The sequence below is a fragment of the Diabrotica undecimpunctata genome, chromosome 4, assembly GCF_040954645.1.
Source record: "Diabrotica undecimpunctata isolate CICGRU chromosome 4, icDiaUnde3, whole genome shotgun sequence".
NCBI lineage: Eukaryota > Metazoa > Arthropoda > Insecta > Coleoptera > Chrysomelidae > Diabrotica > Diabrotica undecimpunctata.
In genome coordinates, this window is record NC_092806.1 from 155204774 (window position 1) to 155224206 (window position 19433).

The 19433-nt window shown below is 36.1% G+C and overlaps 1 protein-coding gene across 1 annotated transcript in view; it reads left to right on the top strand.

Moving 5' to 3' along the window:
* The first annotated feature begins 5329 nt into the window (after nt 1-5329).
* LOC140439015 (uncharacterized) overlaps nt 5330-19433 on the top strand; it is a 36544-nt gene continuing 22440 nt past the window's right edge. Inside the window, exons 1-2 of the mRNA XM_072528646.1 lie at nt 5330-5677; nt 17453-17769. Of these exons, the coding sequence (XP_072384747.1) occupies nt 5493-5677; nt 17453-17769 (502 nt within the window). The 5' untranslated portion in view covers nt 5330-5492. The remainder of the gene's footprint in view (nt 5678-17452; nt 17770-19433) is intronic.

The following is a 19433-nucleotide window of genomic DNA, read 5'->3' on the forward strand; positions in this document are numbered from 1 at the left end:
ATTAATAAGAAATTTAGAAATATAATAATATTTCCAAGTTATTAGATAATATATTGTATATTCAATTTCCACCAGGAAAAACAGTAGGGCGTTAAGTGCAGATATAGAACCGGATCACAATTAACGGGTGGGTAAACTTCGAAAGAGAATAATATGATTTAAGAATTATTAAAGATACACAAAAGAAAAAAATTAGTACAACCATATATAGACAGAGCAAAAAATGACTGATGTAGAAAACACACGAGATATAAACAATGAAATCGCGATACTAAAAGATATGAATCACAAGGTCGAAGATAAGTATTTGAAAACAAGAAGAATGAAAAAGACATAACTGTGGTTGATTGATAAAATACTGATATGATCCGTTTAATCATCACAAAAAAGTCAAAGAAGCTGCAGTAAGTTATAAACCTAGAAGATCGGGGTTCAGGGATCATACTGGATATGAACGGCAGACCCATACTATACATCTGGAGATTTAAAAGAGTTAAGAGATATATTTGAAGGTGAAAAAAACCTCATTATTTAATGTAAACTAGAACACTTGATCTGCAATTATAATTACTAAATTAAAAATAAAAAAATAAAAATCACCAAAGAAGGGAAATCTGTAGGCCAGATAAGTTTTATTAGAAACTCGTAAAAATTATGGACAACAAGGGAATAATCTATCGATTATATCGACATTCAATAAGATCTATAATACAGGTAAATACTACAAGAATGGCTAAGTTGTATGAGAAATATTCATTAGCTTAATTAGTCGGTTACTCAAAACCTTTCTAAATATACCTAATTCATAAAAGAGTTTATACAAAATTCGAGGAACTGGCATATACACAATTTGGTGTTAGGATGTTGTAGATACCAGGGAACCATTTTTTGCTACATAAGCTCTATTCCAGTGATTCAGAGATGTCAACTGTGACATATACATATGCTTTGTCGACGATTGGAAAGCATGTGATGAATTAAAACGTGATATGTAATCAAAAACTTTTCTACCTTATAATGGTGTAATATTGAATTTACTTCTTAACAATTTTTTTCAATTCTTTGTGGTTTCGTGTCAAAATCTTTGCGTCTGTCCATGTCACTCATCTTATCTCCAATATCTTTTCGATTACTTCATCCCATGTCTGTCTTGGTCTTCATCTCTTTTGTTTTTTAATATTTTTACTTCCCACACTCTTTTTACTGGTATAGTGTCTTTCATCCGGTGTATATGGCCCCACCAACTCGGCTATCTCTCTTCTATAAATTTCAATGTGAATTGTATTTTCAGTTCGTTCCTTTTATCTCTGTTCCTTATTATATCCATTTTGGTAACGCCTTGGGTAGAATCTTGAACACTAACTGAAGAACTAAGACTTTTGTAAAGATGTGCAGAATAGAATATCTAGTTCACATAATGAGAAATCAAGAACGCTACAGTTTACTGCAGTTTCTTGCAAGAAAAACTACAAGATAGAAGAGGGAGAGACAGACGAAGAATTTCGTGGCTCTATAATCTTATAAAGGGTCTTTCAGTATCTATCACTGGACTATTTGGAGCAGCAGCAAACAAAGTGACAATAGCCTTGTTAATCGTCAACATTTTTACTGTATAGGCATCTAAGGTGGGGGGTGTAGGGTTGTGTTATAGAGGTAGCACCTTTTATCGGAACGACCACATCGAGCGTCATAGATGGGAGATGGTTCTTGATAACTGGTCCTCATAAGACACCTAACTCTCACTTATGGCTCCACGCGCCACACCCCGGGCAACTGCATTGGTCTGCAGGCTAAACTAAGTGAGGGTAGACAGATATGTCGAAAATTTCACGGAATGACTACCGGTATAAGTAGTCCCCCACTTGTCGGTCAACAGCTTCGGGTGGAAGAATTGACAAGTGGTAAGGCAACCCCTTGTCCTAGAGGCGAGAAATTACCTCTAAAGGCGGAGGAATCAAGATGGATCAACGGCATGGAGATGCGGAAAGCAACGGGAAACTACCGCATTAAAGATCTATAAGATATCCCTAGTATAGTTAACATGGCAAGCGACAAAGTAGAAATGGCCCTAAGTCCCCGGCTGCCCTTAGATGGGCATAGGGTGCGAAGAATCCCCGGGAGGATAAAGATTGCTACATGGAATGTGCGAACCATGTATGAAAGCGGCAGAGCGCACAATATCGTCAAAGAGATGGAAAGACTAGACATTAATATACTAGGAGTCAGTGAAACTCGGTGGCCTAACTCTGGGCAATGTACAATTCGAAACCACACAATCTACTACTCCGGAAATGTCACTAAGACACACAGAAATGGAGTAGGCGTAATCGTGTCCCCATCTATAAAAAGTGCAGTAAAAGCATACACTCCCTTCTCAGACAGAATGTCACCCCTTCAGCTGAAAGCATATCCACTCGATCTAAATATCATACAAGTATATGCGCCAACAGCAGACAAAGATGACGAGATTGTGGAAGAATTTTACCAACAACTGGAGACCCTGATGAGAATGACCAAGAAAAGCGAAGTGACATTAATAATGGGCGACTTCAATGCAAAGGTCGGCAGAGGTAAGGTGTCAAACATTGTGGGCGGTCACGGATTAGGAACTAGAAACGAGAGAGGGGAACGTTTCATACGCTTCTGTCAGGAACAAAAACTATTGATAACTAATACTTTTTTTAAACTGCCCCCTCGCAGACTTTACACCTGGAAGTCGCCAGCAGACTCGAAAGAAACAAATGTAAGAAACCAGATCGACTTCATTGCCATACCAGAAAGATTCAGAAACTCAATCACATCAGTGAAAACCTATCCCGGGGCTGACGCTCAATCGGATCACAACCCAGTGGTGGGTAAACTGGGAATCAAACTAAAACGTATAGAAGGGAAGAAAAACAATACCAAGATAAACATTAGGAAATTAAAGGATCCCAACATTAAACAACAAGTACAGGAATCCTTAAGAAGAAACATTGGAAACTTGAGTGAACCCGCACAAGACGCAGTTGCTAAATGGGAAGAAATAAAAAGAGCTATTGAAATGACAAACAAGACACTTCTGTTACAGGAGCGCGTAAAGAAGAAAGAATGGATGATGGATGAAATCCTTGATATGATGGAAGAAAGAAGACAACACAAATGCAAAAATCAAGTGAAGTATCAAGAAACAAGTCACAATATAAAAACAAAGATAAAGGAAGCGAAGGAACGCTGGCTGAAGGAGAAATGCGATGAAATCGAAGAGTGCGACAGAAGATATGACTACCACAACATGCACAAAAAGATCAAAGAATTAACAACTAAAAAGAAAACCAATAATCCCCACCCGACACTAATAGACGCAGACGGTAACCTTATATCAGACGACTTGAAGCTCATTGACACATGGAAAGATTACGTAGAACGACTTTTTAACGATAAACGCAGAGCGACAGTGGACCAAGATGACGACATGACTGAACCCGAAATACTAAGGTCTGAAGTGGAAAAAGCCATTTCATCGCTAAAAAATGACAAATCACCAGGTCCCGACAACATACAGAGCGAGATCATAAAACTCCTATGCGAAACGGATGACCACTTCCTGGATTTTCTGACAGGCCTTTTTAACACCTTTTACGGCAAAGGGGAGATTCCGGAGGAATGGCTTCGATCGACCTTTGTAGCCATACCTAAAACACCAAGTGCAAAACACTGTGATCAACACCGCTTAATAAGCTTGATAAATCACATTACCAAAGTTTTCACCAAAATCATACACAATAGAATATATAACAAATGCGAAGCAAATATATCGGAGTCACAGTTCGGATTCCGAAGCGCATTGGGCACAAGAGAGGCGATCTTCAGTCTGCAAGTTTTAATTCAAAGATGCAGAGACATGCACAAGGACGTCCACTTGTGCTTCATCGACTTCTCCAAGGCGTTTGACAAGGTCAAACATGATAAACTCATGGAAATGCTCAGGAAGATGCATATTGATGGCAAGGATCTGCGCATAATAACCAGTCTCTATTGGAACCAAAGTGCTGAGATAAAGATGGGCAACTTACACAGTGGGAAGATAGATATTAAAAAGGGTGTACGACAGGGATGCGTCCTCTCGCCGCTCCTGTTCAATATATACTCTGAACAAATCTTCAGAGAAGCACTGGGAGAAGTTTCGGAGGGTATCAAAGTAAACGGAGAGGTAATCAATAATATTAGATATGCTGACGACACAGTTATTATCGCAAATGACTGCAACGAGCTTCAAAGACTCATGCAAAGCATACACACAGCAAGTCAAGAATATGGTTTAGAATTCAATACAACCAAAACTAAATGCATGCTCATCAGCAGAACACAACAACCTCCGATGCAATTGACATTAAACAACCGAAAAATAGAACAAGTGGAGACATACACATACCTTGGAACCACAGTCAACACAAAATGGGACCAGTCAACAGAAATAAGATCACGAATTGAAAAAGCGCGAAACGCGTTCAACAATATGAAAAAGTGGTTCACAAGCAAAATCTCAATGGAACTAAAGTTAAGACTGGTCAAGTGTTATGTCTTCCCGGTCTTGTTCTATGGAGCAGAGGCATGGTCCACAACGGAAGCCACCCTGAAGAAACTAGAATCCTTTGAGCTGTGGATATATCGCCGTATTCTTCGGATATCCTGGACAGACCACATCACTAACGTGGAAGTAATGCAGAGAATAGGCAAAAGCAAAGAAATAATCTTCACCGTAAAGAAACGGAAGCTTGAGTACTTCGGACATGTCATGAGGCATACTAAGTACCGGCTGCTACAGTTAATAGTCCAAGGAAGAATCGACAGTAGGAGGGGACCGGGAAGAAGACGACACTCATGGATGCATAACCTGCGACAATGGTTCGGACTAACATCGACCGAACTGTTCAGAGGTGCCGTAAACAAAGTCAAAATAGCCTTGTTAATAGCCAACGTCCGAAACGGATAGGGCAAAGGAAGAAAGGCATCTGAAGAACAAACATTACTAGGTCCATACTTATTTTGATTAATTAAAATATGAGTAATATGCCCTACATAAAATATATTTAAAAAAATTAACGAAGAAAAAACTACAAATAATATGATATTTACAACAATATGGTTTTTTTTTTAATTTTAGTTTTTTTTACAGTAGAATTACTTGCTAGTAAATGTAAAACACTCAGTATTTCGATACCTTCAAAAATGTTTAGATTTACGTTTCTCAATTACCTTGTACACTGTTATATTTTAAAACAATTAAATTTAAAAATAATTAGGTCACTATATGTTTATAAAATACACTTTTGCTGACTTAGGTCTAAACACGTAGCCCGCTAGAAACAATATTCCAAATTCCATTCATATCAAGTGACTTCTGCTGGCGACTCCGCTGGCTGGCAAATTCTTTTCCACACACACTAGACCAACAAAATTAAATAAATGACTGCTTTACGCTATAAAAATTGACGAACAAAGCTACAAACATGTTTAAAAAAGGATTCTTGGTTCCTTTTTTATGTTTTTCTTTGTTTCTTATTGGGCACAAAGCGGAGGAGAATTTGGAAGTCTCTTGTAATATAAATTTGAAGAAAGCGATACAATGCGTGAGTGATAAATTCTTAAGTATCTCAGTAGATCCAGCTGTACTGTTAGCAGGTGTTAATTTAAGGTAAGGTATTGTATTATAATTTATGTAGCTAGTTTGTTAAATCTCAGAAGTAAAAACCTTCTGTCTGTGAAATTCCTAGTCTTTCTTAAGGAGCTGTCTCAGTATAAACAGTTAGTCGATTGTTGATCTTCTCTTTGACTCAAAAGTTTGATATTCTCCCAAAATTTAGATTAATCTTAAGTAATATAAAATACATATTATTTGTATTATTATTTTATATGTTTAATATAAAATAATATTTACGAGCCCCTTCCCATATCAGTTGGCCCAACGTTAGATTGATAAGAAAATTACATTTTAGAGAACAAAAATAAAAGCGCAGCGTAAATTTTAGAAGTTTTAATAAAATTTTTAAATTTCCTAATTATACAAAATATTTTATAACGCAATGAAAACTATTGATTAAACAGAATTATAATAAATTAAAAAAAAAACGCATAGGATATGTAATATTAACACAAAAAATGTGAAAGTTTACTACTGAGTTACATCCCCTTTATTTTTAATGACATCCATAATTCTTCGAGGCATAGTTTTTACCAAGTTCATTATAATGTAAACGAATCCCATATTTCTTGCAATTTTTCCTTCAATTCGTTTATGGACTTGGCAGGATTTATTCTCAAAACTTTTTTCATTTCGCGCCACAAAGTCACTATCAGGGACAAGTCGAGACTGTTAGAAATCCATTCCAGAAGTTAAAAGTGAAACTGGAACAAACCATGAAGTGGAGATATCCAGGAGTGGCTAGTACACCTGTTGAATACAAAGCACGTGGTGTTCGTGTGTATTAAGGTATAAAAAATGCTTATTAAAAGCTTAAAATTTTTATTTTAAAGAAGATCTTTTCGGAATTGAATCATTCCATCATCAGTTTACTAAAAGAGAGAGTAAAAATACCAATATTAAAAAACTAGTAAGTTAAAATTTAATTATATAGAAAGAACAAGTTGGTTTTTTACTACTTACATAAAAAGTTGTTAAAAACATTGTATGGCCACATAAAAACATTGGAAGGACATCAGTATTAAAAAACAATCCTCATAGTATTTATAAAGGTAAATGCAATAGACTGTTAACTTGTTGATTAATAAAAACTGCTAACTGATAGAAAGATGGTATGTCTATCAGTTAGCCCTAGACTCCAGCACAGATCAGAGGTAATGTAAGTCGATAAAACCTCACCAGCTACAGGGGGTCATGTAAGATGCCCCCATTTTCATATTTTATTAATCAACAAGTTAACAGTCTATTGCATTTACCTTTATAAACACCATAAGGATTGTTTTTTAATACTGATGTCCTTCCAATGTTTTTATGTGGCCATACAATGTTTTTTAACAACTTTTTATGTAAGTAGTAAAAAACCAACTTGTTCTTTCTATATATTTAAATTTTAACTTACTTGTTTTTTAATATTAGTATTTTTACTCTCTCTTTTAGTAAACTGATGATGGACTGATTCAATTCCGAAAAGATCTTCTTTAAAATAAAAATTTTAAGCTTTTAATAAGCATTTTTTATACCTTAATACACACGAACACCACGTGCTTTGCATTCCAGAAGTGGTATGCCATGGTCTTCAATCCATTTTAAACTCTTTTTTAAGGTATCACAACCTGCGCCGTCCTGTTGGAAGACAAAATATTCCGCTAATGTTAAACGGTTTCCACAATCGGTAAAAGAGATTCTTCTAAAATATTCAAATATTTGTCCTTGTTTACAATCTCATCCATAAAATGTAACTTTCCGACACCTTTAGACGACATGCTGCCCCAGATCATAACATATGCAGGAAATTTGATTTTTTTCTTCAGACAGTCGAGATGGAAAGCTTCCTTCAAATCTGGACTCATCACTTCATTGTATTGAATCCCATTGCGACGGAGTCCAATCTTTATGCTCTTTTGACCATCTTAGTCTATTTTTCTTTTGTTTTAATGTTAAAAATGGCTTTTCCTTAGCCTAAAATAAAATAAAGTTTATTAAAAACAATTCGTACTAATTTTTTCAACTATAAAACTTACTTTGTAAGTACCAAATCCCAATTTGTGGGCCTCTCGGTGACATGTTGTATTTATTTCTATCACTTGAAATACAAAATTTTAACAAATAATTCATCTCATGTACTTATACAACCTCCATTTAAATCTAAACACTTAACTAAACGTCCAGGGTCACTCGAAACTAGGTCAAGGCCATAATTTTCGGTAATGGTGTTCCATGCCTGTAAAACTGACCGAATCAAACCTCCTTTATCTCGTGGCGCTGCTCGTTCTACTTCAATCTTCATCAATCCCCATATGTTTTCAATGGGGCTAAGATCTGGAGATGCTGCTGGCCACGGAATTGTTGCCAATTAGTGTTCTTGCATTCAAGCTTGAGTATACGCAGAAGTATGGCATCTTGCATTATCTTGTTGAAAACGCCACCCCTCTGGATATAAAACATGAGCCGTTAAAAAAAAACCATTTAGAATGTCACAATATTTCGCACTATCAATAGTACCATTAACTATACAGAGAGGTGTAGCACCACGCTGAGATATTGCTCCCCAAACCATTATTTTAGTGGGAAATTTGAAAGGTAATATTTTCTCTTGATAGGACTTTTAGATGATTTGCATATGTAGCCTTTTCAGTGACATGCAGACAGTTTCTGGGCATACTTTTATTCTTTGTTGATTTCCAAATCTGTTTGCTAATTTTCGAAACCCTAGGCGCGGATTTTGTCGTCCTAAAGCCACTAAAGCATTTAAATTGTTTCCGCGAATCTTACGCGGTTTACACGAAACTGGTCTATGTCTCATATCTATGCCATTTTTTATCTTCTTTATTGTCTCATACACTGCTCTTTTTCCAAGTTCAGTCAATTGCACTAATGTTTTAACGTTTCGGACACCCTTTCTATATAAATATTCCACCACTTTTCTTTTTTCTACTTGCGTCATTATTTCACAAATCTTAAGTCTGTTTACAAACAACAATATTTGACAGATGGTGTTGTCATGCGATTTTGTTCATAACCTACTATCGGCACAACCTATTGATGCATTACTTTTGTCTTAAAATGTTACAAAAAGAAAATCTATTAAAATTAGGAAAAATATAAAATTCCGGATACTTTCTAGACGGACTATAATTTGCTCGTCGATTTTTCACCATAATGTCCTTCGATTTGCTTCGGTTATTTTACTTTTTCGTACATTTCTAGGTTTTGTGACGACCGAACCTGTAGTTTTGTATCTTCTGACCATATTTTTTACAGTATAGCGTGACAATCGCAACAAATTCGCGATTTCCGAATTGTAATATGTTATTGTATTCCTTCAATTCTGCCATTTCTTTCCGTTGGTTTCTTATGAATCTTCATATTTATTTTTGTGTACCATAGAAGTCGCTTTCCATCCTTTTTGTAAACTGTTCCCAGTGTTCATTTTTTGTTCTTCTTACCAACTGCTTTGATTCATTTCGTATTCTTCTATAGATGTCTCGGGATTCTGGAGTATTTGATGGTTTGTACTTCGTGTAGGCCTCTCGTTTCTCTTTACGTTTCTCTTTTATTTCTTTTCTAAACCATGGTGTATTGTTGTTGTTTCTTTTGTTCAATATGACTTTGCGTTTTCCTAGAGCTTCTGTTGCTGCTTCTTCAATGTTGTTTTTAATTTTCTTCCAGCTCGCGTTTATATCTTCGATGTCGTCTATTTTTTTCAGCTGTATCTTCTGTGCTAGCCTCCTTTGGTACATTTTGGTACTCTTGTTACTCTTGTAGAGTCATTCATTAGAAAATGTTTTGGTGTTATTTTTATTCTTATGCTAGTACTAGTTTGTGTTCACTGCCTGCATATGCTGAGTTTAAAGTTCGGATATCTAGAATCTGCTTTGGGTGGACTTTTCTATTAGTGACTATTAAATCAATCATAGATTTGTCCCCCCTGGAGTTTTTAAATGTATATTTATACTGAAGCTTATGGTCGAAAAATGTATTATTAATTCTTCTTCTTCTTCTTCAAGTGCCCTGTCCGTTGCGAACGTTGGCTATTAACATGGCAATTCTGATCTTATTTGCGGCGCTTCTGAATAGTTCGACCGATGTGAGCCCGAACCACTTCCTCAGATTTTGGAGCCACGAGTGTCTTCTCCTGCCTGGCCCTCGCTTACTGTCTATTTTTCCCTGGACACTCAATTGCAGTAGATGGTACTTATCGTGTCTCAATATGTGGCCTAGATATTCAAGCTTTCTTTGTTTAATTGTATTCACGATTTCTTTCTCCTTTCCGATTCTTTGGATTACCTCTGTGTTGGTGACATGTTCGGTCCAGGATATACGAAGAATGCGTCGGTACATCCACATTTCGAATGCTTCTAGTTTTCTCGTGAGCGTCTCCGTCAGCGTCCAGGCCTCCACACCATACAGTAAGATCGGAAAAATGTAGCATTTAACTAGACGTAGTTTTAGGGGAAGAGACAAATACCTGCTTATGAGGAGCTTTTTCATATTGCTAAATGCTGCTCTAGCTCGTTCTATTCTCGCCTTAATTTCTGTGGCCTGTTCCCATTTTGCATTTACGTTGGTGCCAAGGTACACATAAGATTCTACATGGTCAATTAGTATGTTACTTATCCGTAACTGTCGAGCAGGCTGTTGCTTCCTGCTTATCAGCATCCACTTTGTCTTCTTGAAGTTGAGGCTCAGGCCGTATTCCTCACTAACTGAATAAACTCTTTCCATTACCTGCTGTAATTCGTCTATGGTACTGGCAAGGATCACCTTGTCGTCGGCATATCTTGTTCGTTAACTCGCCGTTTATTTTTATGCCCTCATTTGCATTTTCCATACATTTATTAAATATTTCTTCGAAATAAATATTGAATAGGATTGGGGATAATATACAACCCTGACGGACACCTCTTTTGATCTGCACACTTTTAGTGAGTTCGTTGCCAATTTTTGCTCTTGCTGTTTGACTCCAGTATAGGTTTGCCACAATTCGAATGTCCTTGTCGTCAATACCTGTCTTTCGCAGAATATCTATCAATTGTTCATGATTGACATTGTCAAATGCTTTTCTAAAATCCACAAAGCACAAATACACGTCCTTATCAACGTCTCTACACCGCTGTATAAGCACCTGGAGAGCGAAAATTGCTTCTTTAGTTCCAAGTGTTTTCCGAAAGCCAAACTGCTATCTATCAATATTTGACTCACATTTATCATATATTCTTCTATGAATGATCTTAGTGAACGCTTTAGTGACATGATTAATCAAGCTTATAAGCCGGTAGTCATCACAGATCTGGGCATTTGGTTTCTTCGGGATTGTAATAAATGTTGACTGTAGCCAGTTCTCCGGGATTTTACCGCTATTATATATGTTGTTAAAAAGTTCAACTAGATTATCAAGGAACTGTTTGTCTGATTTACATAGGATCTTTAATATTTCGCAGGGTACATTGTCCGGACCTGCTGACTTATTGTTTTTTAGTGCTGCAATGGCATCTTCTATCTCCGATTTAAGGATTGAAGGTCCTGTTTCTCCTTCTCCATATAGGTGATCATCAGTCCTGTCAGATGCAAATAATTTTTCTATGTATGATTTCCATGTTTCTAAGATCGTTGATGGCTCCGAGATAAGATTTCCATCGCCATCTTTTATGCTGTTGGGTGACTTATTGAATTTCCTCTTGTTTGTCATTGATTTTATTTTTTTGTGCATATTGTAACTGTCGTATTTTCGTTCGTATTGTTCTATTTCCCTGCATTCGTTGGAAAACCATTTTTCTTTGGCTTCTCGAATTTTCGTTCTTATGATTTTGTGGATCTGCTGGTATTTTTCTTCATTTTTATTCTTGAATTTACGAATTAATTCTTAATTCGTTAAAAGCACAGACATTAGCCATGAGTTCTCTATTTGCGTTGACATGGTTTTAATTAAATCTTTGTTTTACTCCTAGAACTATTTCATTTCCGATTCGTGCATTAAAGTCACCCATAAGAATTAAGGGTTCTTCATGAGGTATTTCATCCAGGATGGTTTGCAATTGTTCGTAAAATGCCTCTCGTTCCTCCTTAGGCTCTTAACTTATAGTAAAAGTAGATAAGATGTCTACGCATACTTGTGGAACTTACTAGATGCAGTGTTGCCAATTAAAAAAAAAAAAAAACCGATGTGGTTTACATTGACCCGATGGTCCACAATGCTGCATCCACCCCTAAGTATGTCTAAAATTTAGGTAATATTTATGTTTATTTTGAATTTCTTGTGTTAGAGACTAACAATCCACAAGAATTTATATTTATATTTATAGATATTTTTCGACTCCTCGTTACAACCTCTAATAATATTAGGCATATCTCTCCAAACTCTATTATTGATCCCTTTCATGTTCCAACTTATTTTTCTTATATTTTTCTATAAATAAACCTGTTTTTCTCGCTCATCATTTCATTTTTATTTCCCTCTCCGATATTTTGGGTTTGTTTCGCTCTTCAGTTCTTTTCTTGTATAAAATAGTCTACTTGAGAATGATTTTTTCCACTTTTTTTATGTGATCAGTTAAGTTTCTTTCGTTTGAAATAATTAATGTGTTAAAAATTACCAAATCTAGTGCTATTACTAACTCCAGCATATCATCCCAAACATTATTTCTAGTTCCAAAGCATAGTACATCAATATTAGCCTCCTAAATTGTTTAAATTATCGCACCATCTTTCTCTTGGTCTACCAATACTTCTTCGTCCATTTGGTGACTTATCTCGCGCTATTCGTACTATTCTATTCTCTGCCATTCTATACTAACCTCTTGAAAATTATAGTGGAAGTGAGGATTTTCTGGGGTACATTGAAACAACAAACGCCATGTTTCGTTCGATAGCAACGACTTCAACTTTATTGTAATAATCAATATTGGCAACACGCCATACACCGAGTGTTTACAAACATTAATCCAAAGATGGCGCTACATGTATTAAAATACTTTTTTGATACATCACAACACCCCCACTTATCAAAAAATATCTAAACTTTCAAACCCAAACCTAGCCTAAATTTAGAATTTTTAACATTTTTCAACCCTTTAGTAAGGATGTCAGCCAACATTTCATCAGTACTCAAATACTTCAACTCAATAACATTATTTTGGATAGCCTCTCTGATGAAATGGTGGCGAATGTCAATATGTTTTGTCTTTTCATGGAATACTGGATTTATGCACAACTTCTGAGCCCCTTGATTGTCATTATACAAAACAACTGAATCCAGTCTTCCTTGAATTTCTGACAACAAATTCCTTAAGTAAATGGCTTCCTTAGTAGCCTCCCCTAAAGCTACATACTCCGCTTCAGTGCTAGAAAGAGCCACTGATTTCTGTTTAACACTCTTCCAAGAAATCGCACCACCCGAAAGTTTAAAAACAAAACCTGTGTAAGATATTCTATCTAACTTATTTGAGGCCCAATCAGCATCAACAAACCCTGTTAAATCCAAATCATCCCTTTTATAAGTCAAACAAATGTCTTTAGTCCCCTTCAAATACCTCAATATCTTTTTAGCACATTTCCAGTGATACTCATTATGACTTTTATTAAATTGACTCAAAAAACTTACACTATATGCAATATCTGGTCTTGTCAAAACTGCTAAAAACATTAGACTACCAATTAATTTCTGATATAAAGGATTTTCAACTTTTTCTAAGCAATTACTTTCTTTAAAATCAAAATTATCTATTGGTGAGCTGACAACATTGCACTCCTCCATATTAAACTTTCTTAATAACTGATCAATATATGCACTCTGGTCTAATCTAATAGTATCTTTATCCCTATGAATCTTCATACCAAGACACAATTTTAACTGACCTAAGTCTTTAATTTTAAATTTTGAACATAATTCTGCCTTTAATAAATCAGTTTGGACCTTATCATTACTGAAAACTATAAAATCATCAACATATAGAGCCACTACAACTAAACTCTTATCAATTTTTTTAATATAGACACATGACTCATAATCTGATTTATTAAATGCTAGGCTAATCAAAATTTCATTCACTTTTTGATACCAGGCTCGAGAAGACTGCTTTAATCCATAAATGGCCTTTTTTAAATGACAAACTTTATTTTCATTACCTTTAAGAACATAACATTCTGGTTGACGCATGAACACTGTTTCTTGCAAGTCACCATTTAAAAAAGCTGTCTTCACGTCCAAGTGAATAACATCTAAATCTAACTTTACAGATAAGGCTAACAACAATCGTAAACTTGAATACCTTATTACAGGAGAAAACGTCTCCTCATAGTCCACACCTTCACGTTGAGTGTACCCCTTAGCCACTAAACGAGCCCGATAACACACCTGATCATCACAATCAACTTTGGTTTTGAAAACCCACTTGCACTCAACCAAAGTTCCACTTTTTGGAGTATCGACCAACTCCCATGCCTCATTTTCTGCAAAAGATAGCATCTCTTCATCCATGGCCTTCTTCCATCTGGCCGAGTCTGGTCTGGATAGAGCTTCTGACACACTGGATGGGATATCTTCCAGATCTACTTCCTGCTGCTTATGACATTGAAATGTCACATAGTCTTTGAAGACCTTAGGCTTCTTGGTTCTGTCGGATCGTCTTGATGTACTTGGTATTTCTGGTGTGATCACTATGTCTGGAACATACTCTGAGTCATTTGAATCATCTCCGAGGTCATCATCCAAAACATCATGGTATTCTTCCTCATCTGACAGTCTATCTGGGAATTTACCTTGGTCTGGATCCCCCACTTGAGGTAATACCTCTGTCACTGCAATATCATTGCTTGGTGATCCTAAGAAATCAAAGTTTTTCAGCAGCTTTGGTTTTTCATTAATGACCACATCTCTACTGGTAATTACACTCTTCTTAATGGGATCATAGAGCCTATAGCCCTTCACATTTTGACCATAACCAACCAAGAACATCTTCTCTGCCTTTTTGTCAAACTTCTGCCTTTTTTCTTTGGGTATATGAACCATTGCCTCACTACCAAAGATTCGAACATGACTCACATCTGGCTTTTTACTGTAGAAGAGTTCATATGGTGTTCTACCTTCAAGACCTCTGACCACAGATCTGTTCCTTAAGTATGCAGCAGTATTGATGGCTTCAGCCCAAAACTGCTTAGGAAAATCTGCATCGAATAGTAAGCACCTCGCCTTCTCCACCAGGGTACGGTTCATTCTCTCCGAAGTACCATTCTGCTCTGGGGTGTAAGGATTTGTTTTTTGATGTGTTATACCATTACTACTTAAAAAAGATTCAAAGTCAGCACTACAAAATTCTCCTCCGTTGTCAGACCTAAAACATTTGATTTTGTGCCCTTTTTGGTTCTCAACTAGCAATTTAAATTCCTTAAACTTATCTAGAGCTTCACTTTTGTATTTTAAAAAATAAACAAAAACCATCTTACTCAAGTCATCTTCAAGAACCAAAAAATATCTAGATCCTCCAATGGACATCATCTCCATGGGACCACATAAATCACCATGCACAACCTCGAGCAATTCTGCAGCACTATTTCCACTACTCTTGAATGGCAACCGAGTCTGCTTTCCCTCACAGCACACTTGACACATATTATGCAAACTTGCCTGCTCTTTATAGTTCAAGCCCTCAACTGCTCCGTCCCTCATTATAGCCAAATCTCTAAAGTTGATGTGACCAAAACGTCTATGCCACAAATCACAGTCCTGAGCATACATAGAGAACGCCACTGGCTGAGACTTGACAAAATTAAGTCTATACACTTGATTAATCAAATCAGCTGTAGCCACACTTGTACCTTTACTATTAAAAATCTCACAACCCTTCTGGTTAAAAACAACCTTGTTACCATTTAAAATCAACTGGCTAACTGACAGTAAATTGGTTGTAATATTGGGTACATAATGAACATTTTTAACTACAATGTCAAAGTTTTTATTTCTACTTACTGTAGTTAACTCTACTTCTCCAGCACACAACACTGGCATTTTTTCATTGTTGGCTACTAAAATTTCTTTGAGCTGTATATCCTGGGATGCATTTTTTATCCAGTCATTTCTTGACGTTAAATGCACACTTGCTCCAGAGTCAATATACCAATCTGAATTGTTAAATTCACCATTTAAAAAGACCGCACTGAAAGCACTCTTATCCTCCGGTTTTCTCTGCTGTTTTCGAAAACTCTCAAAATCCCTTTTCAAAACTGGGCACTTGTTTTTGTAATGACCTATTTGTTTACATCCAAAACAAATCACATGTTCTTTATTGTCATTTTTAACACTGCCACCGCCATCTTTGGGATGTTTTCGGAACTTGCCTTGACTGGCAAAAGCACTACCAGTAGATTTCTCGCTGCCCGCGTTTCTACTAATTCCATCTTTCTGCATATCAATTAACTTGGACTTTATTGCATCCCCTGTAATTTGAATTCCAGAATGTTCCAGTGCCATTATCATTGGGGTGAATCTGTTTGGCAATCCTGCAAGCAACAATGAACCAATCCACTCACTAGTAATTTCGAATCCACTCCGAGTTAATTTCTGGGCTGTTTCAATCATCTGCCCTATATAATTCTCCATACTGTCACAATTATCCAACCGCAAACTTATGAGAGTCCTAAGTAAATCAATTTTTCGTGTAAAACTTTTCTCGCCATAAAGTTTTTTTAATGTTATCCACACATCCAATGCCGTTGCCGCCTCTCGAATATGCACATAAATGGATGGATCAATGGATAAACATAGCTTTGCCCTCGCTTTATTCTGCGTGTCTGCATTTGTTTCACCATTTTCTTCCAGGCATTTCGATAAACCATCGAGCACAAAAACGTTTTCAATCGCAAAAGACCAATCATCATAGTTCTCGCGACCCATTAATTTTGGCACACTGGCTAAATAATTCGTAGCCGCCATTTTCAGTCCACAAAACAAACTGCGAATTTCACTCGACCCTACGTGACTACGTTACCAAAAAAAACTCACAACTGATACCTTCAGGTTATAGAACTTTAAAACTGAATGCTGGGGCCATAACCTCTTGAAAATTATAGTGGAAGTGAGGATTTTCTGGGGTACATTGAAACAACAAACGCCATGTTTCGTTCGATAGCAACGACTTCAACTTTATTGTAATAATCAATATTGGCAACACGCCATACACCGAGTGTTTACAAACATTAATCCAAAGATGGCGCTACATGTATTAAAATACTTTTTTGATACATCACAACACGTTCCACTCTTGTTTCCGTTTTGTCACCCATCCATTTATGTCTTCTATATTGCATGTTCTTCTTATGTTTTCGCTTCTCTCTCTATCCAACAGACTTTTTCCTGATATTCTTCGAAGTATTTTCATCTCTGTTGTTTCTAGTAGTTGTCTCGTTTTAGATGTGTCAGGTCTTGTCTCTGCCGTGTATGTTAATATAGGTCTAATTGCTGCTTTATAGATTCTTGTTTTTGTGTCTTGTCTTAGGTGTTTGTTCTTCCAGATTGTGTCATTAAGAGATCCCGCCGCTTTACTTGCTTTTAAGTTTTGTTATCGTACTTCTTCTCCAACATCTCCGTAGCTAGTTATATCTATTCCCAGAGATCTAAACCTTGCTTCCTGCTTTATTATTTTTCCATCAATTTTGATTTTACATCGTAGTGGGTATTTAGATATTTCTAGTTATGATTATACCTATTTGTGGTTATGGAATTATTGACTATCTTTATTTTCAAGTAGTGGCTACCTTTATTTCTTTTCTTTTTAGTGAAAATTCGTTAAAATTAGCCAAACAGCTCAGCCCAGCATTCATCAGAATAGCTGGACCAACTACTCAGTTTATTAAGTACGTAGACCAAGACGATGCCTCCCACAATTTGCTCACAGAAGACGGAAATAACGTAAGAATTACTCCATCTATTTGGTTCGGGATAAACGAATGGTTAAAATTAGCCAAAATCACACCGATATATGGAATTAATGATAAAGAAACAATACAAGGAGTTTGGAATCCTAAGAGTACGTTGCCATTGTTTGATATTTCAGAGCAGCTTAATATTAGCTGTTATTGGCAACTTGGATATGGTAAGTAAACTTCTGACAGTTAAGTATTTTTTCAATAAACGAATATTTCAAATACTTATTGTATTTTACATTATATTCATTGTTATTTTAACCTTTGTGTCTATACCCAGGTACCTGGGTATCCTTGGTAATTGTTTTATCTGAATCATTGACGATAGTATAAATATTTTTATTCGAGCTTCTAGTTATTCCTAAAATTATTTAGAACGAAGAGATTTATAATAAAAACCAAAGAAAAAAATGCATATAATATATTAAAATTACCTGTCAAAGTTTTTACACCATTACGTCCACACCCGTGGCACCCGGGTAACACTAATGTTTAGTAAATTATGAAGCTCTGTCTAGTTTTTTTTATAATAAAAGTGATATGGAAACGTAAATAAAAGTTACATTTTAAACACATTGTCCACACTTACTTATATTTACTGAGTGTTCGTTACATAGTGGACGATTACAAACATTACATGATTTTCGTGTCTTTCTTAGCCGCTTTTTCGCTAAAGACATACAAATGTAGCAGTTTCCAACAATTTTGAGGCGTCCAGTGGAATCTCGAAGTGGTAATGACTCTGCAGTATTACTTGAATCTGTAGGTAGAGGTTTTCCTAACATACACTCAATTCCCGACCTTGATGAACAATTTCGGTATACATTTGGTACTTTAGATCTAGCAGAAATTGCAGGCATCACTAGTTGTTTCCCTAAGTCTTGTAGAAAAATTCTACGCTTACTGGTTTTAGTAGAACTCTGTGGATTATTCTCTGTATAAATTATATAGGTTGCTAGGCAAGCTACGTCTAGGATATTGTAAAAGAAGGCTACTGGCCAACGCAAAGTTCTGCGTTTAGTGGAATAATGAGAAACCATTTTGTCCATGTTGTCTACGCCTCCTTTAGTTGTATTATAGAACTGAATTATTTCAGGTTTATTTTTTGGGCCACTTACATTATCGTTGTCATGCATTGTTGACAGCAAGATAACGCTTTTTTTCTTTTTTGGTACATATGAACAAATAGTAACACGATCTGCACTGAATCCATGTAATGACGATTCCGGCTCACGCTCTGGCGAAGGCAGCATTTCTTGTGGAATATATGGTTTGTTTCTTTTCAAAGTACCAACTAATGATAAATTTCAAGACAACAGGAGACGGGCTAGTGGAAGAGTCGTGAAAAAATTATCCATTGTTATGGTTCGTCCAGAATTTTTGTATCGGTAACACAAATCTTTTACTACGCGTTCACCTTGATTAGTTTTACGTCCAGTCGAATTTTTTCCAGTATAAATTTGTCCAGTAAGTGGATACGAATTATTGGCGTCACAAACCCACCAAACCTTGATGCCATACTTGGCAGGTTTTGCTGGCATATATTTCGTGAAACGTGTCCTACCTCTAAAAGGAAATAACTGTTCATCCACAGTAAGAGAATCCGACGGTACATAGTTACGACGTAAATTATCATTGAGAAGATGGAATATATCTGTAATAGCTGCAGCTTTATCATTTTGCAAACGTTCTGCACGTGTTTTGTCATTGTCAAACCGTAAGAATCTGCTGATGCTCCAAAAGCGATTTATGCCCATACTTGCTCGGTACAAAGGATGAGAGTCTGTTTTCCATAAATCTTTCGAGTGCTCTGAATTTGAATGCCGTACTCCTG